The sequence below is a fragment of the Amblyraja radiata genome, chromosome 5 (assembly GCF_010909765.2).
Source record: "Amblyraja radiata isolate CabotCenter1 chromosome 5, sAmbRad1.1.pri, whole genome shotgun sequence".
Classification (NCBI taxonomy): Eukaryota; Metazoa; Chordata; class Chondrichthyes; order Rajiformes; family Rajidae; genus Amblyraja; species Amblyraja radiata.
This window is the reverse complement of record NC_045960.1, coordinates 9951603-9978955: the sequence shown is the minus strand read 5'-3', so window position 1 is coordinate 9978955 and position 27353 is coordinate 9951603. Positions and strand designations below refer to the sequence as shown.

The 27353-nt window shown below is 49.1% G+C and overlaps 1 protein-coding gene across 1 annotated transcript in view; it reads right to left on the bottom strand.

Moving 5' to 3' along the window:
- The window catches only part of LOC116972970 (xanthine dehydrogenase/oxidase-like), an 84094-nt gene that overhangs the window by 38464 nt on the left and 18277 nt on the right, over positions 1-27353 (bottom strand). The window contains exons 8-21 of the mRNA XM_033020574.1: positions 26375-26436; positions 22792-22854; positions 21073-21150; positions 19269-19410; positions 17755-17847; positions 16944-17095; positions 15737-15830; positions 15533-15642; positions 13309-13493; positions 12769-12940; positions 4026-4115; positions 3173-3342; positions 1297-1423; positions 275-394 (exon numbers count right to left, since the gene is read on the bottom strand). Of these exons, the coding sequence (XP_032876465.1) occupies positions 275-394; positions 1297-1423; positions 3173-3342; positions 4026-4115; positions 12769-12940; positions 13309-13493; positions 15533-15642; positions 15737-15830; positions 16944-17095; positions 17755-17847; positions 19269-19410; positions 21073-21150; positions 22792-22854; positions 26375-26436 (1658 nt within the window). The remainder of the gene's footprint in view (positions 1-274; positions 395-1296; positions 1424-3172; positions 3343-4025; positions 4116-12768; positions 12941-13308; positions 13494-15532; positions 15643-15736; positions 15831-16943; positions 17096-17754; positions 17848-19268; positions 19411-21072; positions 21151-22791; positions 22855-26374; positions 26437-27353) is intronic.

Below are 27353 nucleotides of genomic sequence, written 5' to 3'. Positions count from 1 at the left end.
AAACGCCAGTCATCCTGTAGGTGACATAAGACACACACACACACACATTACACATTGGCGTGGTGGCGGCAGGTTCGTTGGTATCATTTAAGAATAAATTGGATAGGCATATGGATGAGAAGGGAATGGAGGGTTATGGTATGAGTGCAGGCAGGTGGGACTAAGGGAAAAAAATTGTTCGGCACGGACTTGTAGGGCCGAGATGGCCTGTTTCCGTGCTGTAATTGTTATATGGTTATATGGTTATATGGTTATTACAAGGTGGCGCAGGTACCTGTATGGTGATGATGGGCTCCAGCTTTGTGTAGGTGACCTTGACGGCCTTTGCTGCCCTCTGGGCATGAGCTTCTGTATCGGCAACGACTGCCCCAATGATGTGACCCACACACGTGACCTGCACAGAAATAACACCCTGGTTACAGAGTGCACACACACACGCACACGGACACACACATACGGACACACACACGGACACACACACACACGGACACATACAAATGAACATACACACGCACACACACACAGACACACATACGGACACACACACACACGGACACACACATGGACACATACGCATATATCCGCACACGTACACACACGGACACACACACACTCACATATCCACAAACGCACACACATGGACACGCACACACATATCCACACCCACACACATGGACACACACACACGGGCACACACACACGGACACACAAACGGACACGGATGTGCACACACACACACACACACACACACGGACACACACACACGGACATACACTCACATATTCACACACTCATGGGGGTCGCACGCACACACATATTCACACACTCACGGGGTCACACGCACACACAAGGACACACACACTCACATATTCACACACACACAGACACACATACATGGACACACACACTCGCATATCCACACACACACGGCCACACACACATGGAGACACACACAGACACACACACACACTCGCATATCCACACACACACATGAACACGGACACATACACGGGTTCACACGCACACACAAGCACACGTGCTCTTTGCACAGACCAGGCCTACGGCCAGAGATGGTGGGGGGAGATGGTGAGGGGATAGGGCGGGGGGATAGGGTGGGGTCAGATAGTGGGGGGAGAGGGTAGGGGTGGGATAGTGCGGGGTGGGGGATTGTGCGGGGAGATGATGGGACAGAAGTGGATGACCCTCAGGGCTTCATTGAGCACCCAGCATGTGATATTCAAGGGAGATCCCGTGCTACAGGAATAGATCTTGTCACTGACACGGGTGAGCACTCACCACACCATCAGCAAACACCGTCTCGTCCAGTGCGATGTGTCCCGTCACGTTGCTGCCTGGGATGTCCTTGGCGGTGAGGAAACAGGTGACTCCAGCCATCTGCAGAGCTTGGCTGCTGTCAATGGAACTGCAGAGTGGAGAGGTGGAGATGGGAACAAGAGACACGACGTGCTGAAGTAACAGTATGTTAATGCTCTGGTGCACCAGCAATAAGGAGGCAAATGGTGGCCTTTGGTGCAAAAAGGTTCAGAGTAAAGAATGGAGCTGTCTTGTTTGAATTCTGGATCAATGCTCCAATGTCCTTTATTATCTCATGTATCTAGTGAAATACAGTGAAATCCTTTATTCTGCACACAGTTCAGTAGCATCATCCTAGACATCAACACAATCAGAATCAAGTGCCGGAGTGCCACGATTGTAGTGTAAGGTGAGTAGATTACACAAACAGGGCAGCACGGTGGCGCAGCGTTAGAGTTGCTACCTCACAGCGACAGAGACCCGGGTTCCATTCTGACTACGGGTGCTGTCTGTGCAGAGTTTGCACGTTCTCCCTATGACCGCGTGAGTTTTGCCCGGGTGATCCGGTTTCCTCCCACACTCCAAAGACGTGCAGGCTTGCAGGTTAATTGCTTTCTACAAATCGTGAATTGTCCCTCGTGTAGAATAGTGCTAGTGTAGGGGATGAAAGCTGGTTGGCACAGTCTCGATGGGCCGAAGGACCTATTTCCACACTGTATCGCTAAAGTCTAAAGAGTTGCCTCATTTCTGGTGCCATATTGTAGCTTCAAGTTTCAAGTTGTTAAAAGAGACTTTCATCTTGTACAGCTTTGATGAGACTAAATCTGGTCTGTCACAAGGAAGGGTACTTGTGTGTTAGAGGGCAAGTAGGAAATGTTCACCAAACATGCCAGGGATGCTCGGCACAGGGGGGTTTGTCATTTGAGGTGGGATTGAAGAGACTGAGCCTCTCTGGTCTGGAGTTTAGGAGACTGTGTTGTGGTCTCAATGAAACGTACAGGACTTGTCAGAGATGATGTTCCCTACAAGGCATGTCAGAGATGATGTCCCCTACAAGGCTTGTCAGAGATGATATCCCCTGGCAGAGGTATGTAGAACCATGGCTCACCATCTTGGAACAATGACACAAAGTGCTGGAGTAACCCAGTGGGTCAGGCTGCAATTCTGGAGAACATGGATAGTTCAGGTCGAGACCATTCTGGTTCTTCTTCTTGCGTATGGCGTGCACATCCTAAAGTTGTTGGACAACTTGTTCTATTTGATCTTATTTGCTTGTGCACGCCGGGTTAATTGCATTCGTCAAAACAGGGCGGACCACGTGAAGGTTGCAATCTCCCACTCCCACTCTACTGGTAGCCAGATGGGTCTGGAAGAGACCCCAGACGTATCGTGACCTGAATCATCACCTATCCATGTTCTCCACAGATGCTGGCTGACCCGCTGGGTTACTCCAGCACTTTGAGTCCTTTTGTCTTTTATCCAGCATCTGCAGTTCCTTATTCCTACACTCACTATCTTGGAACAGGGGCCATTTGGGAGAGACATGGGAAAAGACATCTCACATCGGGAATGGGAAGGGAGGATTTTTGGGAACCAATGCCAGGATTGATGGAGGTAGACGATCAGCTGTGAATGGTGCAAAAGGCAACAGGGGCCGAATGGCCAATTCCTGCTCCCATATCTGTGGTCCTGATGTATAATGCTGCATGGTAATGCTCTGTATGTCTGAACCTGCTATATAGCCACAGATGTCAAGTCCCATGCTGATTGAAGCATGTGATGTACGTGTAACACGCATGCTCAGTGGCATGTTGTCCATCGCCTGCGTGACTAGCACAGGAGCAGAAGCAGAAGTTACCTGATCTGGGCGTGAGCTTCTGTGCTGGTCACCAGAGCCAGGTACAGCTCCCTCTCCAGGCGTGGCAGGTCATCGCAGTAAATAGCCTCCCCCGTGGCCTGCTGGAAGCTGGACAGATGCGGCAGAGGCTGGCCAACCATGTCCGAGGAGACCTGGTCAGGAGGTGCTCCCTGTGGAATGACATCGAGAGTCCAGCTGGGAGATGGGACGGGCAGGATGCAGGGAAGCTGATGCCATCTCTCCCGTGGGTCCTCACAACATGGCAGCTCAGTAGGAGACCGGCAACCAATGCTAGACCTTTGAGAAAACCAACTTGGTCCAACCCCAGCTATTTCCCAACGCCCATGAAAATCCCGTTTGAGTTCAAGTCCAAGTGCCTTTTGAAAATGTCCATGCTGTTTGTTTCCAGCATCCATTCTCTGAGGTTCTGGGATCTCAACTTTCCTCCACCTGAGGTTAGATCGCCCCATTTCCCCTTTTGCTCTTTTCCCCAAATCTGGAGGCTGTTCCTATCTATCCCGACCCACCTATCAAGCCCTCACTCACGCAACATCTCTTTTCTTATTTACTTTGACCTTCTCCGCTCCAAGGAGTCGAATTCCATCTTCACCAACTCTAACTGTCGCTCAGCCTCCAGGCATCTACTCGTGACACCTCCTCTGTCTACTCCCCAGGCCATTGTCTACCTTGCCCAGGTCTTGGTGCCCAGCATCAGCTGGTTGACCAAGGATGAAGGTTGCCTTCAAACAGAGCGTGGCCAGACTGGACAGGAGTTCAGGAAGGTGGGACAACCTCAGGGATGCAAGGTGGGCATCTGGGGAAGGTCGAACATTTAACCGTGGGATTCACTAACCTGGAACAGTTGCACAGACGAGGGGGGTTCCTTGTGGAATAACTCGGTGGCACTGACGTATTCCGGTAAGACGGGTTCAACTTGAAAAGCCTAGGGATAGAGAGAGGGGTTAATGTGGGGCAGAGAATCTCAATCAGTGAATATAATAGTAAGATTAAACGAGAACTTACCTGTTTGAAGTTTGATCTTTATTTTATGAGGAGTAACGTTGAGGGATTACGTGAAGACCCCGTCCAGTACGCATGCGTGTCAACCTTCAAAGCAGCGGTGTGAAATCACAGAAAATAGTTGTTGAACTGAACATAGTAAGATAAGAGAACCGTAATACCAGTTGAACTTTATGATAGAGGGCTGGGAGCGGAGGGCACGTAATCCCTCAACGTTACTCCTCATAAAATAAAGATCAAACTTCAAACTGGTAAATTCTCGTTTAATCTTACTATTTTACTTCGGAGTCACGTGCGACTACGTGAAGATTTTAAAGCTCTGTGATTTCATGCCGTGGAACCAAGTCCAGGCGTCATACACTGCATCAGTAGGCCAATGATGAGTGAACATTAAGAATGAATTCAGACAGATCGATATCCATGGCATTAATGGAGTTAATTGAAGACATTACCAGTTCTATAGATAACAAGAAATATGCAGTGGGTGTATTTATAGATTTGAAAAAAGCATTCGATACAATTGATCATCATTTGCTAATCAAAAAACTGGAAAAGTATGGAATCAGAGGGGTTGTACTAGAGTGGATGAGAAGCTGCATAAGTAAAAGACATCAGTTTGTGGAAATAGGGGACTGCAAATCAACATGCTTAGAAATAACTTGTGGAGTCCCACAGGGGTCGGTTTTGGGCCCCAAATTATTTATTTTGTATATTAATGATATATGTAGGGTGTCAAACCTCTTGAAATTTGTGTTATTTGCAGATGACACTAATATTTTCTGTGATGGGGACAATTTGCAGCAGCTTTTGGAGGTGGTCACAGCAGACATGAGTAAACTAAAAACATGGTTTGATTTGAATAAATTATCATTAAATTTAAACAAAACCAAACTTATGCTGTTTGGAAAACGCAAAATAAATACACAAGTAAAAGTAATGATAAATAATGTTGAAATAGAAAGAGTGTATGAAAATAAATTTCTGGGTGTGATTCTTGATCACAAAATCTGCTGGAAACCCCATATAAAACATGTGAGAGCAAAAGTAGCACGGAGTATTGGAGTGATGGGGAAAGCAAGGCATGTTTTGAATGAGAGAGCACTGTATATTCTGTACAGCTCACTTGTGTTACCGTATTTAAATTACTGTGTGGAAGTATGGGGCAACACCTACAAAACCACCTTACAATCACTAAGCACACTACAAAAAAGAGCTATTCGTATAGTAAACAATGTAGGATATCATGAACACACCAATATACTGTATTTAAAATTACACACCTTAAACATTAAGGATCTGGTAGAATTTAAGACTGCACAAATAATTTATAAAGCAAAAAATAAACTGCTACCTGTAAACATACAAAAACTGTTCAAAGACAGAGAGGGGGGTTATAACTTTAGAGGGAAACTAAACTTGAAACAGCATTATGCTCGGACCAATTTAAAAAGTATGTGTATTTCCATTTGTGGGGTGGTTTTGTGGAATGGTCTTGATGAAACGATTAAACAAAGTATGAATATAATGCAATTTAAAAAATGTACAAAAGATATATCTTTGAAAAGTACAGTAATGAGGAAGGAGAATGTAAATCTCACAGATGTTAATGATGCTTGTTCTTTTTGTTCTTTTCTTTTTTTGTTCTTTTTTTCTTAATAGCTTGATTGGAGTAGTTTTATTTGAATTGTCTGTTTAGTTTATTTTATTGAATTTTGCATTTGTTAATGGTGAAGAATGGTGTTGGACTTGACAAGCATAGGCTTCTTCCTATCCCTTTTCGAACAAGTCTAATGTGTATTATGTTGAAATTGGCTTTTGATTTTTTTAATTTATGTATGTACATATATGTTATGTATATGTGTATGTGTGTATATGTGTATATGTATGTATGTATATATGTACATGTATATGTATGTGTGTATGTATATATATATATGTATATATATAATTTTCCTTTATTTATTCATTTTCATCTTTTCTTTTCTTCTTTTTTTTTTAATCGTTCAAAATAAAGACATATATATAGACATGTTGACGCTATTAATGAATAATAGTGGCAATAGTAACCTCCCTCAACCTGGAGGAAGTATGAACCATACCTAACATTGTTGGCAAATACCCCTGATCTGGCAATAGGTTTATTCTGAATATTTGGACAGATCAATAGTTTGACCATCCTGCAACTGCTAGGATGTGGTCCATCCCTGCTGCTGAGGTATAGCGGTCCTGGTGGAGCGAGAGTCAATGTCAATGTACACTCCTGTATATGCCAGACTCATATAACCATCTGGAGAAGGTTCGTAGTGATTCCTTCTAACAAGATTATATGTAACTAATAATATTGCTGTCAGTCTATAAAGCTCTTAGGAACCTTGACATACTGGTGTAAATGCGTGATCACACGCAACCCAAGGTCCATGGGATATGCAACTCTAGTTTGGTCTTGTGTCCCTGTCTAATCTGCTTGATTAATCATAAACAAATCATGTTATTATAGCCCGCAGATATGATCATCCTATCCAGTGTTGCAATGACTGGACCCATAGCGCTGAACTCAGTGCCATGGCGTAATCACTAGTACGTGAGTATGACCATGGGCAGGGATGTTGCTGGTGCCCATCGGTGAAGTGACGTAGTACAATGTTAACAACTCATATCTCTGCGTCCCTAAACCTGGGAGGTTTTAAGCTGACGATACCTTCATTCTCTGGATATCAGAGGGTGAGACCGGACAGAGTGGTTTATGTACTCATCAGCCAAATGATTAGGAGGTACTTAAGGCACAGTAATGGAATAGTAACTTAATGTTATAATCCCATAAAACTGAATTTTAATGTGTCAGTCATCCGTGCCGAGTTAAACGTAAGGAAGCATAAACAATGCTTCCCATCTCCTATGCAGAATGTCCCTAGTGGCGGCGCGGCTCTGGCTGCAGCGGCTCTCCGGCAGTCCTGTTTGTTTTGTGTTTTTTGGGTTGTTTATTTTCGTTTTGGTTAGTCTAGTTTTGGTTTTTAGTTTGTGTTTTGGGGGGGGGGGTTGAAACGGGGCTTGCTGTCTCTCCCTGCGGGAGAATGCGACTTTTTTGTCGTATTCCCCTTCTCTGCCTCCGTCTGCGCTGAGGCCTAATGGCGGAGCTGGCGACCTCGAGGCTCAGGAGGCAGAGCCCGCCAGGACTCGCACTGAGCTCGCTCCCGTGAGGACGGCCCGGCTCGGGGCTGGAACATGGCTTTCGTGAGGGGCTGTGACGCTACCGTGAGGACGGCCGGCCCGAGGAAGGAACGGTGCTCCCGTCGGAGTAGCCGAGCTCGGGGAGGTACGGCGTTCCCAGCCCGAGGGAGGAGCGGCGCCCGGTCGGGGCGGCCCAGCCCGAGGGAGGAGCGGCGCCCGGTCGGGGCGGCCCAGCCCGAGGGAGGAGCGGTGCCCGGTCGGGGCGGCCCAGCCCGAGGGAGGAGCGGCGCCCGGTCGGGGCGGCCTGGCGCGAGGGAGGAGCGGCGGCCTGGCGCGAGGCTGAGACGGTGGCAGTACTCACGTGAGGGCGATCCGGCTCGGGGCTGGAACGATGCTCCGGGGGCTGGGACGGCAGTTCTGGTGGCGGTGGCCTGAGACCGGGGGTTCGGCCGCGGGCCAGCGGCTGCGTCAGCAGGTCTGGTGAGCGGCAGCTTCGACTACCCCGGGCCGCGGTGTTTGAGCCGCAGGACAGGTTTTAACATCGCCCGGGGGGTATCGCCTCAGCGCAGAAGGAGAAGAGGAGGGAAGAGACTGCAGCCCTAAGACTTTTGCCTCCATCACAGTGAGGAGATGTTGGGTGGACTCACTGTGGTGGATGTTAATATGTGTTTATTTTTGTTTTTTATTGTATTGTATTATATGTATGACTGCTTAAATTTCGTTCAGACTTCGGTCTGGAAGACAATAAAAGGCTATTCTATTCTATTCTATTCTATGCTATATGGTGCTATCCCTGCAATCTGTAGTGAGCACTCTTAACGCTCATGGTTTGACAACCCAAGCCGCAGAAACGATCTCTCAGGGTCTGTAAGTCTATGATTGATTATATCATGCAGAGGATGGTTTCAACATCACAACTGAACCAGCATCCTTTTATCCGGAATTAACCATGTAAGGTTTTATGTTCATTCTTCGCCTCAGCAGGAGCCATACGTGTATAACCCAGGCAGGCACTATGAAAACCCGGAAACGGGAATCTTGCTGAATTTTGCAAAACACGTCTATTGAGGCCAAATGGAGGAAGACATAAAAGAACATTCCTTCATAGTGTAGTGAGAATGCACCCTTCGCCACTCTATGCCTCGTTCTCTGTTGATTGAAACTGGATGCAAGCAACTCAATAGTTAGTGTTCTATCAATCCACATTGTCATTAAATACTTTGTGATCACACATTCATTCTGTGTTGTCATTGATTTTGCATAATAATACACCAGTGCTAAATGTTGTTTGGTAAAACTATCACCGGATACTTTGATTTGATTGTACCTTTGTGATTAACATATACCACCACCAAAGTGTATCACCTTGGACTTGTGCATGCCGTATATGCATATCCACACACTCTTTAATGCACAGAATGCACCTGGTGTCCATTGGCAGTTGATACCATGACTGAACACTTGATAACTCATGATAATTTGGGACAACAGATGGCACAATGGGCTAAGTGTTCGGCTGGCAACCGGAAGGTAGCCGGTTCGAATCCCGCTTGGAGTGCATACTGTCATTGTGTCCTTGGGCAAGACACTTCACCCACCTTTGCCTGTGTGTGAATGTGTGTGAGTGATTGGTGGTGGTCGGAGGGGCCGTAGGCGCAGATTGGCAGCCACGCTTCCGTCAGTCTGCCCCAGGGCAGCTGTGGCTACAGAAGTAGCTTACCACCACCGAGTGTGACTGAGGAGTGAATGAATAATGCGATGTAAAGCGCCTTGAGTATTAGAAAGGCGCTATATAAATCCCATCCATTATTATTATTATTATAATCCCATCTGCCTCCTTAACTAGAGATGGTATTAGTAAATTACCCATCTTTGGGCAATAGCATCAGTTTGGAAATGACTGAAGATTTACGAATAAGAGGTTTTAGTGGAGCAAAGCTGTCCATCATTGTGACTTTGATTGTTTCAGCTAAAAATAGCAGAGGTCTAATTTTTTGTCTCAGAGCTGATCCCAGACCAATAAATGGATGATTGTATCCCAACGATCAATAGTTTCAGTTGGTATCAACTTAATTTAAAATTTAACTGGACGGGTGAGAACCAATTCCTCAAATATAGCTATGTGGCTGATAAGGCTAATTTAGTAAAATACAGTATGTTTAATATCATCCAGATTGGCCATGCTACTTATTTGTTAGCTCTATGCAGCCGAAGCACTGATAGTAGTGATTTGGTAAATAATCTGGAAACTGGAGTTAGCCCATTGTAACGCTACTGAGTGAATCGTTGCCTCATCCAGTTAAATTTCAAATTTCTTCAACCCTGTGAGCGGAAATGATCACATGGAAGTTGTTCAGAAAAGTCTATACTGCACATGCGGGTTGAGGCTGTTGACAATGATCAGTCCACATCCCATTATTGTGAGCCTTGTCTTGAAAGGCAACTCCAACCATACCTGTGTGCAGTATAAACTAATCTAGTGTTATCCCAAACCAGTGTAAATATTCAAGCCAGTTTAATATTACCAACTTGTATCCATGACTGGAGACATCATCGATGAGGTTCCATACCTTTATCCTAATGGGAGGAGTTATGCAACCCGACCAGGAGCTGCCTCAAACAAGTGTGCATGATTTTACATCTGCTCCTGGGGGTAGAGGAGCTCGCGTACGCGGTTGGCGCATCTTCCAGGAAGGTCGTTCTGGGCTGTGGCCTAAAAAAGACCTTTCTCCTGGTTGTACGGCCTTCAAGCTTTCACCAGCTTCAGTTCATCGTGGTTTGCTGGTGGGTGTGTAGGGGTGCTGCCGTCGAAGATGTGAGGTCTTGCGTGATGATGTGGCCTTCCTGAACCCGACGACCACTCGTCGAGCTCCTGCTGCTGGTAGTGTTGTTCCTGCACCCCCTGCACACTTGTGGTTTCTTCAGCCAAACCCCTGTCTTCAGAGTCAGCCCAGAAGTGACTCCTAATGCACCCCTCTGTCGAGGGAGTTGCATTATGCAGCCCTCAATAAGGTGCTGCTATGGGCATCCCAGGACCCCCTGGTGACTAGGCTCCATATATCGGAGCATGTCACATTGGAGCTTCTGATCCATCAACCGCTCCATGCGGGATATGCGATCACAGTTGCTCCCGCCGGCGTCCATTCCTGTAACATATCCTGTAACATATTCACACGAGCCTGGTCTCGTGGTCATGGTTTGTTACAGGTGGGGTTCCTCTGTGGTCCTTGTAGAAACACTCCATTGCGGGTTATTTCTCCCTCCCGCTTTTTCTCCGCGGTCCCTTATAACAGGGCTTCTCCACGGTATTCTCCAGCTGGGGCTTTCTTCCCCCCCCCCCCCCCCCCCCATCTGGGTATCCCCGCAGTAACTGCAGCCGGGATATCCCCGCGGTCCCTATCAATGGGATAGCCGCGATTTACAAAGTCGGGGGGGGGGGGTTATCCTGCTTCGTGGGGGGGGGGGGTATATGAAGCCGCTGGTTTAACTGCCAGCGGCACAGTACTTACTGCCGTCCGCTCCTCACATCCCGCAGTCTACGGAGCGGGTTCTCAGGTCGCTCCCCATATTCCGCGGTCTCCGGAGCGGCTGTCCAGGTGCCCCCGGCACCAATATGAACCGCTGGCTCCACAGCCAGCGGCTCGAAGGCGAATCCGCCGCCATCCGCTCCCCGCTTCCCGCGGTCTCCGGAGCGGCTGTCCAGGTGCCCCCGGCACCAATATGAACCGCTGGCTCCACAGCCAGCGGCTCGAAGGCGAATCCGCCGCCATCCGCTCCCCGCTTCCCGCGGTCTCCCGAGCGGGTTCTCCACCAATATGAAGCCGCTGGTTTTACTGCCAGCGGGTCAATGGTGAATTTACCGCCGCTCGCTACCCGCATTGCGCGGTTCCGAGCGCCTAGGTCCGTGGGCGGGATTCCCCGTGACCGGGGTTCCCTGAAGTCCGAGACTGGGGTTTCCCCTCCGTCCCGACTTAGCCCCGGACTTTTAGCAGGACCTTTAAGTAGAGGTTCCTGCAAGAAGATTTTAAAATCTGAAAGTATTTTTAAAAACTTACCTCAGGTCTGTTGCTGGCAGGAGAATCACTTCAACCTGCCAGTCGTCACGCAATGCGATAGACGATATGACGCATGCGTGCAGGACGGGGTCTTCACGTAGTCACTAACGTGACTCCGAATTAAAATGTACAAGCTTTACACACTCCAGTGGGGCAGCAAGCAATGCCCAGAGTGCGAGGCCCGTCAGATGCTCTGACTTTAGCTCAGTTTCAAGATACAGTGTGGAAGCAGACCCTTCAGCCCATCGAGACCACACCGACCAATGATCCCCGTGCATTAACACTACCCTACACCCACTAGGGACAATTTGTACACTTATACCAAGCCAATAAACCTACACACTTGTAGGTCTTTGGAGTGTGGGAGGAAACCGAAGATCTCGGAGAAAACCCACGCAGGTCACGGGAGAACGTACAGACTCCGTGCAGCCAGCACCCGCAATCGGGATCGAACCCGGAGCTCAGGCTCTGCTAGCACTGTAAGGCAGCAACTCTGTCCGTGCGGAGATTCCACCTTCTCCCGATGACTGTATGGATTTCCTCCGGGTGCTCCGGTTTCCTCCAACACCACAAAGGCTGGCAGGTCAATAGATTGCTGTAAATGACCCTTGTGGAGGTGGGGCTGGAGGGAGACAGGGAGGGCGGGATGAATGGACATGTCGACAAGGGGAGGTTGCAGTGAAATAGGGAAGGGAATGGGAATGCTCTGAGAGTCAGCAGAGACCTGAGAGGACGAATAACCTTCTGTGGTATTAGGAGATATGATAATATGTCCACCTTCAATAAACTTGAGCAGAACTGAATGGCAGGACAGTTGACGGGAACAGCCTCATATCTGCACAACTGGACTGGGAAGAGAGAGCTGGGAGAGAGAACAGGTTTTCTTTTTTCAGAGTGTGAAAAAAACCCCCGTTTTCACCCGTTTACAGTAGTTCCATGTTATCCAACTTTCTCATCCACGGCCTACACACTGGCGGCAATTTTATTGAGGGCCGATTACCCTACAAACCCGCACGTCCTTGAGATGTGGGAGGAAACCGGAGCACCCGGAGGAAACCCACGCAGTCACAGGAACAACGTGTAGACGCCACACACAGACAGCGCCCGAGGTCAGGATCGAACCCGTGTCTCTGGCTCTGTGAGGCAGCAGCTCTACCCGCTGCGCCACTGTGCCGCCCCTAAGATGCTGAACACTTGGAGCACCTTCTGAGCTCAATGGTCGACCATCACCAGTGAGCAGATTCACGGTTCACTCCGATGGAGATGCCACGCACGGCCTGTGACGCCCAGAGGGGGGACCGTGACCGTTGAGATGGGCCAAGTGTCGGGGTCGGATGTGCCACGGTTACGTACCTCCTGGAAGTCTTGTCCCAGTTTCTGGAGGACGCTGAGGTAGAACTTGAAGAAGAAGCTGAGGCTGAGGGTCCGTCGGAACTGCACCATCCCACCGGGAGCAGAGGGAGAGAGTGCGAGCTCGGACACGAGCAGTGAGCAGCCGTCATGGAGAAGCTCGGCGTTCCACCGTCTAAACGGGAAGAGAGAAGGTTAGAGAATGGCCATCATTGATGGATCTACACCCTTGACAACATTAGTTTGGTCAGTTGATCAGTACGGGGGTCAGGGGTTATGGGGAGAAGGCAGGAGAATGGAGTTAAGAGGGAGAGATAGATCAGCCATGATTGAATGGCGGAGTAGACTTGATAGGCCGAATGGCCTAATTCTGCTCCTATCACTTATGATCTCATGACCTTATGATCTACAAACACCTCTCACCCCCTCATTCTATGTCCGCTCTTGTGTTCTTGTGTTTCCACAGCTCAGAAGACATCTCCTGGGCTGTTTTCTGTGGGGTTCTTTGGTTCGTTGGAATGCCGGATTTCGGCTGAGACGTACCTGCCGATAAGCTGCCGACAGGACCTCTCTGCTGACACGGTTGTGGGCCCCATGCCTCCGTAGCTCAGCCCCATCTCCTCCACCACACTGCTGCCCTCCCTGAAGGCAACTCGCATCCCACCGTTCACTATGGCAATGTCATCCTCCCGACGCTGGGCCTGTTTGTACGCTGAGCAGTACTCACCCTGAATGAGAGGGGGGGGAGATCAGGAGAGAGGGAGGCAGAGGGAGAGCGGGGGAGAGAGGGGGGGAGAGAGGGAAGGTAGAGGGAGAGCGGGAGAGAGGGGGAGAGAGGGAAAGAGAGGGGGAGAGAGGGGGAGAGAGGGGGAGAGAGGGGGAGAGAGGGGGATTGAGGGGGAGAGAGGGAAGGTAGAGGGAGAGCGGGAGAGGGGGAGAGAGGGGGAGAGGGGATGAAAGAGAGAGGTAGAGAGAGGGAGAGGGAGAAAGGGGGAGAGAGGGGGAAAGCAGGAGAGGGAGAGGGAGGGAGGAAGAGAGGGAGAGAGGAGGAGAGAGGGATAGAGGAAGAGGGAGGGAGAGGTAGAGAAGGAGGGAGAGAAAGAGAGGGAGAGAGGAAAAGGGAGAGAGAGGGAGAGCAACAGGGAGAGGGAGGGAGAGGGGGAGAGAGAAGGAGAGGGAGAGCGGGAGGGAGAGGGGGAGGGAGGGAGAGAGGGAGGGAGAGAGGGAGTGAGAGGGAGAGAGAGAGAGAGAGAGAGAGAGAGAGAGAGAGAGGGATATTAAGACACAAGAGACTGCAGATGCTGGTGTACAAAACAAGACACAGAGTGCTGGGGTAACTGTGGGTCAGGCATCATCTCTGGAGACCATGGATAGGTGACGTTTCAGGTCGGGACCCTTGATCAAACTGATTATAAAAGACCACCTCTTTTCCAGCTTTCCTCCCCCTATTACAATCTGTCTGAAGAAGCCTAAACCTAATATAACAACAAGGAACTACAAATGTTGGTTTCTACCAAAGATAGACACAAAGTGCTGGAGTAACTCAACTGGTCAGGCAGTATATCTGGAGACCATGGATAAGTGATGTTTAGGGTCAGGAGCTTTCTTCAGATCTAAACCTAATAGAGATTGTCTCTGGTCTTGACCGAGTATCATCTGTAGATCTGTTACAGAGGGGATGAGGAATGAGCTCAGTGCAATCTCAACTCCCCCACTCCAAGGACAAAGTTCCCAGATAGAGCAGGGGTGGGGTATTGGGACCAGGGGTGTGTGTGCGTGTGGGAATGGGTTGTGGACGGCTAGGGAAAAAGGGAGGGGGTCATTATTGCCAGGAATGTTCACACCACAGTCAGTCCGCGTGGACACAGGCCACTCGGCCCATTCAATCCCTGCCAACATCCAGCATCCAACCCCACTCTTCCCCTTTTACTCTCTATCCCACCAACCTCCGCCAGATTCAACTCCTTGTCCACACAACTGGGGAGTTTACAGAGGCTAACGTGGAAGTCTTTGGGAGACACAAGGAACTGCAGGAGCTGGTGTACAAAAAAACATACAAAGTGCTGGAGGAACTCAGCGGGTCAGGCAGCAACTTTGGAGGACAAGGACTGGTGATATTTTGGATCAAACCCTTCCTCAGACATCTTCGGCTTTGGGATGCGGAAGGAAGCCGGAGCACCCGGAGGAAACCCACGCGGTCACAGGGAGAACGTACAAGCTCCACACAGACAGCATCTGAGGTCAGGATTGAACCCGGGTCTCCGGCGCTGTGAGCAGCCCTCCTTCAAGATGGCGGCCAAACTAGGTGACTCTGTGCGTGCTGGTCCCAGAAGTAGATCTGCAATCAAGCATTACAATCTCACCGCTGTTTTAAACCTCTACTCCAACAGCAGATGTACAGTCTGAAGAAGGGTCCTGACCCAAAACGTCACCCATGCCTTCTACACCAGAGATGCTGCCTGTCCCGCTGAGTTACTCCAGCATTTTGTGTCTATCTTACAGGAGGTGTACATTGTGGACGGCTTGATTGCTGACTGGTTAGCATGCAACAAAAAGCTTTTCACTGTATCTCGGTACATGTGACAATAAACTAAACCAAGCTACGATGAACTAAACTAAATTTAGCTGAGCTAAATTAAACTAAGCTATACTACCTGCTGCGCCACTGTGCCGCCCCTATACCAGGGCACTGATGTGGGCAGTTGAATGGCCTGTAACTCAGTGAGATTGTACACGTTACTCTGTGCCGAGAGAGGCCACTCCTCACCTTCCTAGTGAAGGGGATCTCCACAGTCAGCAGCACCTCCTGTGGCGATACGGCCGTCTTCCTGTAGCCGGTAAAGAAAGCTCCGTCCATCTTCATCACCCTGGTCGTCCCTGTGAACAGCGGCCAGAGAGGGTTACCCAAGGTGGGGGGTGAGGGGGGAGAATCGGCACTGGAGACTCGGGAAGCAGACTGGGTACAACCTACCTGAGGAGGCCAGGGTGAGGAGACATCCTGAGGCCACAAACAGAGGGTTGAGGTCCGAGATTGGGCTAGCCGTCATGATGTTCCCTCCAACGGCCTAGAAAGGTTCATGCAGACCATGAGTTTTGTTACTGCCACGTGCTCAGGGCTACAGGATGGACGTCAGTGAGCTTGGAAGAGCCCAGACAAGATTTACCATCATTAGTTTAGTTTAGTTTAGAGATACAGTGCGGAAACAGGCCCTTCGGCCCACTGATTCCACACCGACCAGCGATCCCCACACATTAACACTGTTCTACACTCGGGACAATTTTTACATTTATACCAAGCCAATTAACCTCCAAACCTGTACGTCTTTAAACTGTGGGAGGAAACCAAAGTTCTCCCAGAACATTCACGCAGGTCACGGGGAGAACGTACAAACTCCGTACAGACAGCACTCGTAGTCAGGATCGAACACTGGTCACTTTGGCTGTAAGCGCTGTAAGCCCTGTTAGGCAGCAACTCTACCGCTGCGCCTCTGTGCTGCCTGTTGTCAGGACTCAGTCAGAGTATTGAGTATAGAAGTTGGGAGGTCATGTTGCAGTTGTATAAGACGTTGGTGAGGCCGCATTTAGAATATTGCATTCAGTTCTGGGCACCATGTATTGGAAAGATGTTGTCAAGCTGGAAAGGGTGTAGAGAAGATTTACGAGGATGGTGCTAGGACTCGAGGACTTGAGCTATAGGGAGAGGCTGGACAGGTTAGAACTTTATTCCTTGGAATTCAGGAGGATGAGGGGTGATCTGATAGAGGTGTACAAAATCATAAGAGAGTGAATAGATAGGATGAAAGCACAGCGTTTTTTATCCAGTCTAGGGGAATCAAGAACCAGAGCATATAGTTTAAGGTGAGAGGGGAAAGATTGAACAGGATCCTGAGGAACAACTGTTTCACTCCGAGTGTGGTGTGTGTATGGAACGAGCTGCCAGAGGAGGCGTTATAACAACATTTAAAAGACATTTGGACAGGTACATGGATAGGACAGGTTTAGAGGGATATGGGTCAAACCTGGGCAAATGGGACCTGTGAAGATGGGGCATCTTGGCTGACATGGACGGGTTTTGGACCGAAGAGCCCGTTTCCGTGTCGAATGATCCGTTCATCTCCCCGTCCCCACTTGCTGCCTCCATTCCCACCGGAGCCCCTGCCCCCTCCCCATCTCCTCACCGCCACATTGCGGATCTGTGGCCCGGCAAACCAGCGCAGCTGCTCCAACACGGCCCTGAAGATCTCCGTCCTGTAACCGGGGAGTCCGCGCGCCGCTTCCTTCAACACGTCCCCCACGTGGCTCAGGCTGCACGCTGCCCCGAACACGATCCCTGGGAAAACGCCAGAGGGGTGAACGCAGAGATAAGCCCCGGCATTCCATCCTAAACTCAGCACAGACACAGGCCTTTCGGCCCAACACCTCCATGCTGACCCTTTTGCCCAGCGGTTCTCATTCCATTTGCCCCCACAAAGAGGTGAGGATGCGGAAAAGTCTGGCAAGTGATAGGTGGAGAGAAGTGAGGTGGGGGGGGGAGTTGATTGGTTAGTGATAGGTGGATACAGGAGAGGTGGGGGGTTAATGGGCAAGTGATAGGTGGATACAGAAGAGGTGGGGGGTTAATGGGCAAGTGATAGGTGGATACAGAAGAGGTGGGGGGTTAATGGGCAAGTGATAGGTGGATACAGGAGAGGTGTGTGGGGGGTTAATGGGCAAGTGATAGGTGGATACAGAAGAGGTGGGGGGTTAATGAGCAAGTGATAGGTGGATACAGAGGAGTGGGGAGGGGGAGGGGAAGTTGATTAGCAGATGGGTGGAGTAAGTGACAAAGGTTTGGTCTCCCTTACCAGCAAGGCCCATGTCCCATTGTAGATGAGGAACAAGTGCCGGGGATAATTTCACCGTGGTCAGTGTGGAATCTACCCTCCCCACCAATACGTCACCGATGGTGTACAGCAGGTGATAGAGGGCTAAGACCTGGGCCTCACCCACCTGTATCCGTGAGCCGGGTGAAGTTCAGTTCTGGGATGTGAGCCGGGGCCAGAATCACCGGATACAACATGTTCTTCAGCTTCATCTCGATGCCTGTGGAGACGGCAGAGAGAGAGATGGTCAGAGTGTGCCGTTCCTGTACTGCCAATGCTACTCTCGCCACCCATTCCCCATCCCCTTTAGCTTCAGTTTAGTTTAGAGATACAGCGCGGATAAAGGCCCTTCAGCCCACCGAGTCCGTGTCGACCAGTGATCCCCGCACGTTAACACTATCCTACACACACTAATAATACTAATAATGGATGGGATTTATATAGCGCCTTTCTAATACTCAAGGCGCTTTACATCGCATTATTCATTCACTCCTCAGTCACACTCGGTGGTGGTAAGCTACTTCTGTAGCCACAGTTGCCCTGGGGCAGACTGACGGAAGCGTGGCTGCCAATCTGCGCCTACGGCCCCTCCGACCACCACCAATCACTCACACACATTCACACACAGGCAAAGGTGGGTGAAGTGTCTTGCCCAAGGACACAACGACAGTATGCACTCCAAGCGGGATTCGAACCGGCTACCTTCCGGTCGCCAGCCGAACACTTAGCCCATTGTGCCATCTGTCGTCCCAAGGGAGAAGTTACAATATTACCGACGCCTATTAGCCTCCAAACCTGTACGTCTTTGGAGTGGGGGAGGAAACCGGAGATCCCGGAGAAAACCCACAGAGGTCATGGTGAGAACGTACAAACTCTGTACAGACAGCACCCGTAGTCAGGATCGAACCCGAGTCTCTGGCGCTGTGAGGCAGCAACTCTACCGCTGCGCCACTGTTGTTAATATAGAATTCTAATCAATTGACTCCTGCCCTTCAGGGAGGGAATTACTGGGCCCACCAGTCCTCAACTCTAACGACGCCTACAAACGTCTACAGCTGCACTGCAGTAAGCACACTGTCGGGCTGCATCACGGCTTGGTTTGGGAACAGCTCTACCCAACACCACAAGAAACTACAGAAAGTTGTAGATGTAGCCAAGTCCATCACCCAGACCAGACTCCCCACCATCGACTCCATCTACACTAGACGCTGCCTTGGAAAACCAGCCGACACAGTCAAAGAAGAGGGGTATTGTTGGGAATTTTGAGAATTATAAGGAAGATAAGATTTTCAAAACAACAAGAAACGCAAGCTTAAAGTTAACTCTTGGGAAAGACAAAGGTGGAAGGTTAGAGAGACATTGATTAATGGTTTATTTCACAATTAACTATTGTGTCATGAGGGTATAAACAATGCACAGTTATGTTATCTTGTTGAAGCAGTTTGGGCTTGCTCACACTGTTTCCCAATGTGCATCACTAAGGTCTTTTAGTAAACCGACTTGTTCGATAGACTCACCACTGATCTACAAGCTGTTTTATTTTGTGTCTGGGCCTATCAGAGTAAAGTCAGATATAGAGTACCGGTATAGTTACAAAATTCTCTCCTCCAAGGGGTAAGGTCCACACTGCCTGCATCTTACCCACTTCCGTGTTGCCAACAACCAGCCTGGCCTCAGGGTGTTTGGTCTTCAGGGCCAGCAGCTCCTCCAGGGTTGTGGGCTGAATCCAGGTGACCCTCTCCCCTCTGAAGACCAACGTACTCCGAGGAGATTCACAAAGTGCCTGAGAAACACAAGGGTGAGATGCGGAGACAGCACGTCTGAGTTTGTTCGCTTTCTACAAAGGCTAACCTCTCATGGAGTTTGAAACAAGCTGTAATAACAATGAGGTTTAGTTTAGTTTACAGATACATTGTGGAAACAGGTCCTTTGGCCCACCGAGTCCAAGCCGACCAACAATCATTAATTCTTTCCTACACTCTAGGGCCAATTTACAGAAGGCAATTAACCTACAAGCTAGCACTTCTTGGGAGGAAACCGGAGCACCCGGAGAAAACCCACATGGTCACAGGGGGAACGTACAAACACCACATAGACAGCACCTATAGTCAGGATTGAACCCAGGTCTCTGGCGCTGTGAGGCAGCAACTCTACCGCTGCATCACCGTGCTGCCTGAGCTAGGAGTTGGTTGGGAGCCAAGGTAGCTCAATAGAGACAAGGGTGATAGGGACCCAGGACTTGGTGTGCACTAGGACAGGCAGCAGAGTGGTGGATGAGCTTAAAGACCAGGACATCATCATCATTATCATCATCAACCTTTATTGTCATCTTGCAAAGCAACAGTTGTACAGTGCAAAATGAGAATATGTTTCCCTGGGAATACCGGAGCATCGCACATGAAACTTAAACATTTCACACATAAATAAAAACAATAAAAACAATCCAGTCCCTGATAAAACAGTATGAATAGTTAAAAAGTGCAGGTGAAAATAGCAACATTAAAATACAAGTAAAAACAGTCATAAATTGTCCAGGGCAGCTGATTTAAGTGGCCAGTGCCAGAGTTATTAAATTGTCAGTGCAAAAAGCAGCAGAATCAGGTGGAGTGACTGTTTAGCAGCCTCACAGCCTGTGGCAGGAAGCTGTTTAGCAGTCTAGTTGTCCGGGCTTTGATGCTACGGTATCTCTTGCCTGATGACATGATGTGGAGATCGATTCATTCTCACATGTTGTCTGTTCCATCTGCCCAATGCTTCCCAAAGGGGGGGTCACCCAGAAAAGGACGCAATGTCCAATGCAAGACAGGGCACCTGACCTGAGGAGCGTTGGCCAAATATCCTTCCCCGTGTGAGTGAGTGAGAAGATTGACTTGTTGGGCAGCACGGTGGCTCAGCTGGTAGTGCTGCTGCCTCACAGCGCCAGGGACCCGGGTTTGACCCTGACCTCGGGTGCTGGCCCAGCGTGGTGTTATAGACAATAGACAATAGGTGCAGGAGTAGGCCATTCGGCCCTTCGAGCCAGCACCTTCATGTGTTCAAACCTTCTCTCTGTAACCACATGTGTTTTCTCAGGGTGCTCCGGTTTTCTCGCACATCCCAAAGACGTGCAGGTTTGTAGGTTAATTGGCTTCTGTAAAATTACCCCTTTGTGTAAGGAATGGGTATGAACATGGGATAACATAGAACTAGTGTAGAAGGGTGATGTACGGCTGGTGTGGTCTCAGTGGGCCGAAGAGCCTGTGGGGTCTTTGCTCTCACATAAACTAAACTAAACTAAACAGATTAGTGCGGGTGTCAGCGGTTATGGGGAGAAGGCAGGAGAATGGGATTCGGAAGATGAGATAGATGAGCCATGATTGAATGGCGGAGGAGACTTGATGGGCCGAATGGCCTAATTCTATTCCTATCACTTATGAATTTGATGATCTTATGAACCTGCGCCTACCAGTTGCGGAGGGAAGATGGGCTCCTGAGTGGGATCCAGAGGCAGGAACTCGGACGATTCGAAGAGTTTGGGTGATTTCTGAGAGAGGGAGAGAAAGTGTGTTAAACAAAGCAGCAAATGTCTAAAGACGGTCAGAGCCGTTCCCCATGATGGAGAAATCAAATTCTACATGGCACAGCTTTAGGCTGAGGGGGGTCAAGTTCAAGCTAGTGTCCAAGGCAGTGTTTTCACACAGAAGGTGGTGTGTGGCTGGAACGTGCTGCCAGAGGTGGTGGTGGAGGCAGATACGATAGTGGGGTGTAAGAGGCTCTTAGACATGCAGGAATGGAGGGATATGGATTATGTGCAGGCAGTTACAAGATGGTCTTGGTATCATGGTCGGCATGGACACTGTGGGCCGAAGGGCCTGTTCTTGGGCTGTCCTGTTCTAGGTTCTATGAAACACAAGAGCCTGCAGATGCTGGAATCTGGAGAAAAACACAAAGTGCTGGAGGAACTCAGCGGGTCAGGCAGCATCTGTGGAGGGAATGGACAGAAGATATTTTGGGTCAAGACCCTTCTGCAGAAAATGTTGAACATTCAGCCATGCAGGCAGTGGCAGTGAAGATAGTTTCAGCACAAAAGGTCCATTGAAGGTGGAAGTTGATGAATAATTGAACAAGTGTGGAATTGAGGTGTTGAGGAACTGGTACAGGAGAGGAATGGAGGCCATCAATGGTCAGACAAGATGATATTGAAAGGCAGGCCCGGCTTGAGGAGTCAGGGACCTTCATCTGCTCCTATTCTCTTGTGTCTCCCAACAAAAATATTCACTGTTTCTTTCCTTGGCCTTGATTGATAATATTACCTGATTTAATTAGATAGCCAAAGTGAAAGCTTTTCACTGTACTTCAGTACTCGAGACAATGGTAAACCCTCATGTATATACACACGCACAAACACACACACACACTCTCTTACACACACTCACATATACATTCACACACACACACTCTCACACACACACTCTCACACACACACTCACACACACACACACACACACACTCTCTCACACACACACACACACACTCTCACACACACACACAAGCGCACACACACACGCGCAGAGACAGGAGACCACAGACACTCACACCGACACACACACACACACACACACACACACACACACACACACACACACACACACACACACACACACCAATGCACACCCACACGCTTACACACAGCACACAGCACGCACAGATGACCATTCACACACACAACTCACATCGACATTCACCCACGACACCCACACACACACACAAACTCCTCACTCTCACACTCACACACAACGACACACACTCAACACTCACACACACACACACTCTCCCCTCCTTTCTGTCTGTCTTTCTCTCCCCATTCTATCTCCTCTCTACCCCCTCTGTCTCTCCTCTCCTCTCACCTCCTCTCCCGCTCTCCCCCTCCCTCCTCTCTCTGTCCCACTGTCTATCCCTCCCTCTCTCCCTCCCTCTCTCCCTCTCCGTCTCCCTCCCTCTCTCCACTTCCCTCTCCCTCCTTCCCTCTCTCCCTCCCCCTCCCCCTAACTCTCACCCTTGCAAAGGTGTACAGGTGCCATGCATGGAAGGAGCCATGCACAGCATGCGGGTGTGTGCAGGACTGTCAATGCGCCCATGCAGATGTGGTGATGGTGATGCAGGACTTGCTGCAACAGTTCCTCACCTCTCCCGACAGCTCCTTGCAGCATCTCCCGTCAACACCAGCTCCTCCACAGCAGCTCGATGTCTACACGGGAAAATCCAACATGTCTTTAGCATCGCTGGTCCCAACATTCAGTTTTATAAAGCAGCCTATGAACTTTGCTCTGTGTTCAGGAAGGAACTTGTCGAAGTCAAACTCTTCACTAAGACTCGTGGACGACTTGATTAACCGTCAGCAGTGAGTTTATTTTACTTGCACAAGGAGAGAGTGTCACAGTCAAAGGCTGTGATCACAACTCTAAATTAAGTCAGTACAATAGAGCATTTATACTGCGAAAAGATAATTACTGAGAAAGCACAAGGGTGAGGTAGACTGATATGTTAATTACAGAATCTATACTTCACTTTTACATTACACAAGGGTCTAGACTTCTTACTTAACCAGGTACCAAAGGTTTTTTAGGATAATTATGGGCCTGTCCCACTTAGGTGACTCTTTAGGCGACTGCCAGGGACTAGTTTGAATGGAATTCACCTACGACACCTGGCGACAACCTACGACAGCAATAATTGTCACCACTGTCGTCGAAAATCTTTCAACATGTTGAAAATTTTGCAACAGTCGCCCAAAAAAAAAATGCCTAGGTGGGACAGGCTCATTTGTATGTTAATAGTTCTGAGACTCGATCGCAACCTGGACCTACATGATACATGGATAATGAAGGTATGTGCTCAATAGTGGTTGCTCAATCTGTGAGCTGAACAATGAGTATGTTCACTGACCGTAATTAGTTGGCATCTTTGGAGTTTGATGCGTAACGGAACACAAAGGTGAGGGAACAATGTGTTAATGGCCTGTGCGTCAGGACCGGTGCGTAGTGGAGATAGCATGGGTGTAAGAACTCATAGCAGAACCCAAGAGACGCAGCAGAGGTTGTAGCGGTGTTGGAAGTGGTCTTGTGGCAAGGATGGTGCTCGCTGGTGACTTTATGAAATGTATTTAATAAATAAAACACCTTCAACAGTGTTGGGACTATCACAAACTGCAGATGAGAGTTTACACCAAAGATAGACACAAAATGCTGGAGTAACTCAGCGGGACAGGCAGCATCTCTGGAGAGAAGGAATGGGTGACGTTTCAGGTCGAGACCTTTCTACAGACAGTGCTGGTCCCAACAATTACTTTCCTGGAGCACTCTTATGAACTTCACTCTATCTTCTATGTACTTTTTGATTGATTGAAAGATACAGCACGGAAACAGGCCCTTTGGCCCACTGAGTCCAAATGTTCATACTGGTTCTATGTTATCCCAGTTTCTCATCCACTCCCCACACACTAGGAGCAATTAATCTACAAACCCGCACGGCTTTGGGATGTGGGTGGAAACCGGAGCACCCGGAGGAAAGCCACGCGGTCACAGAGAGAACGTACAAACTCCACACACACAGACAGCACTGGAGGTCAGGATCGATCCCGGGCCTCTGGCGCTGTGACACAGCGACTCTACCCACTGCACCACCGTGCCACCAATCCTGAGTTTGTTTCCTCGCCCGCACTGATGCCACCTAACACCTCTGCCACCCTGATGAATAAATGTGTCACTGGCCCTCTATCACCACTGGCCTTCTATCACCAGAAGTATCGTGGGGAGGGGGGCCACCAACACCAGCGGGCAATAAATGTCACCCCTGCCCCCCCACCCCATGCCCTCCATGACGGGAAACTGCCAATAGACAATAGACAATAGGTGCAGGAGTAGGCCATTCGGCCCTTCGAGCTAGCACCGCCATTCAATGTGATCATAGCTGTTCATCTCCAATCAGTACCCCGTTCCTGCCTTCTCCCCATATCCCCGGACTCCGCGATCTTTAAGAGCCCTCTCTTGAAAGTATCCAGAGAACTGGCCTCCACCGCCCTCTGACGCAGAGAATTCCACAGACTCACAACTCTCTGTGAGAAAAAGTGTTTCCTCATCTCCGTTCTAAATGGATTACCCCTTATTCTTAAACTGCGGCCCCTGGTCTGGACTCCCCCAACATCGGTAACATGTTTCCTGCCTCTAGCGTGTCCAAATACTTAATATACTTATATGTTTCAATAAGATTCCCTCTCATCCTTCTAAACTCCACAGTATACAAGCCCAGCCGCTCCATTCTTTCAGCATATGACAGTCCCGCCATCCCGGGAATTAACCTTGTAAACCTAAGCTGCACTCCCTCAATAGCAAGAATGTCCTTCCTCAAATTAGAGGACCAAAACTGCACACAATACTCCAGGTGTGGTCTCACTTTGCTCCTATATTCGACTCCTGTTATAAAGGCCAACATGCCATTCGCTTTCTTCACTGCCTGCTGTAACTGCATGCTTACTTTCATTGACTGATGAACAAGGACTCCCAGTTCCAGTTGTACTTCCCCATTTCCCAACTTGACACCATTTAGATAGTAATCTGCCTTCCTGTTTTTGATACCAAAGTGGATAACCTCACATTTATCCACATTAAATTGCATCAGCCATGCATCTGCCCACTCTCCCAACATGTCCAAGTCACCCTGCATTCTCATAGCATCCTCCTCACAGTTCACTCTGCCACCCAGCTTTGTGTCATCTGCAAATTTGCTAATGTTACTTTGAATCCCTTCATCTAAATCATTGATGTATATTGTAAATAGCTGCGGTCCCAGCACCGAGCCTTGCGGTACCCCACTAGTCACTGCCTGCCATTCTGAAAGGGACCCGTTAATCCCTACTCTTTGTTTCCTGTCTCCCAACCAATTTTCTATCCATGTCAGCACTCTACCCCCAATACCATGTGCCATAATTTTGCCCACTAATCTCCTATGTGGAACTTTATCAAATGCTTTCTGAAAGTCTAGGTACACTACATCCACTGGCTCTCCCTTGTCCATTTTCCTAGTTACATCCTCAAAAAATTCCAGAAGATTAGTCAAGCATGATTTCCCCTTCGTAAATCCATGCTGACTCGGAACGATCCTGTTACTGTTATCCAAATGTGCCGCTATTTCATCTTTTATAATTGACTCCAGCATCTTCCCCACCACCGATGTCAGGCTAACTGGTCTATAATTCCCTGTTTTCTCTATCCCGCATTTCTTAAAAAGTGGGATAACATTAGCTAACCTCCAATCCACAGGAACTGATCCTGAATCTATAGAACATTGGAAAATTATCACCAATCAATCTACGATTTCTAGAGTCACTTCATTAAGTACCCTGGGATGCAGACCATCAGGCCCTGGGGATTTATCAGCCTTCAGCCCCATCAGTCTACCCAATCCAATTTCATGCCTAATGTGGATTTCCTTCAGTTTCTCCATCACCCCAGATCCTCTGGTCACTAGTACATCTGGGAAATTGTTTGTGTCCTCTTTGGTCTTTGGTCCAGGGAGTGGTGAGGAAATAAGTCTGTAAAACCATTCATAGATGGACAAAAGATGCTGGAGTAACTCAACGGGACAGGCGGCATCTCTAGAGAGAAGCAATGGTATCGTTTCAGATCGAGACCCTTCTTCAGACTGAGAGATCTGTGGACTGAGTGTGATTACAGGCCAGTTACCTGGCTCCAGCCGTCAGTATTCCTTACCTGGGCAAAGGTGCGGTATCCCTCCACGATGGGTCGGTAGCCCGTGCAGCGACACAGGTTTCCTGCAAGGCCAAGACACAAGAGAGAGTGGGGAACAGGCTCTGTCCCAGGAATGCAGGAGGGAACAGTGCGGGACGGACACTGAGAATCCATCACTCCAAGGACACTTAGTTTCAGGCGTGGGGCCCACAACATGGTACACACGGGTCACTGAGCTGTATTGTTGCATCTGCTTCTCCCCACAGATGCTGCCTGACCTGCTGAGTGTTTCCACAATTCTTCCATTCTGTGGAAAATACCCAGCTGTAGTCTGAGAGGAGATTTAAATGTGAGAGAGACAGACACACACACATGCACACACACACACAGATGCACACATGCAACGCACAAATGCACATGAACACACATACACGAATGTACATGCACACACACGCACTCACACACACGCACTCACACACACACACGCACACACACACACACACACACACACGCACACACACACACACACGCACACACACACACACACACACACACATGCACACACACGCACACACACACACGCACACACACACACTCATACACACACATGCACACACACACACACACACACACACATGCACACCAACGCACACACCAACACATACAAACATGCACACACATGCACACACACATACATACATACATACATACATGCATGCACGCACGCACGCACGCACATACACACACACACACACACACACACACACACATACATGCACACACGCACATGCACATTTGCACGCGCACACACATACACACAGACACACACACACAAACTCACATACACATGCATGACATGCACACACACGCAAGGAACTGCAGGTGCTGGAATCTTGAGTAAAATAACAAAGTGCTGGAGGAACTCAGCAGCTCAGGCAGCATCTGTGGAGGGAATGGACAGGCGATGTTTTGGATGGGTCCTCGATTCCCCTACACTGGG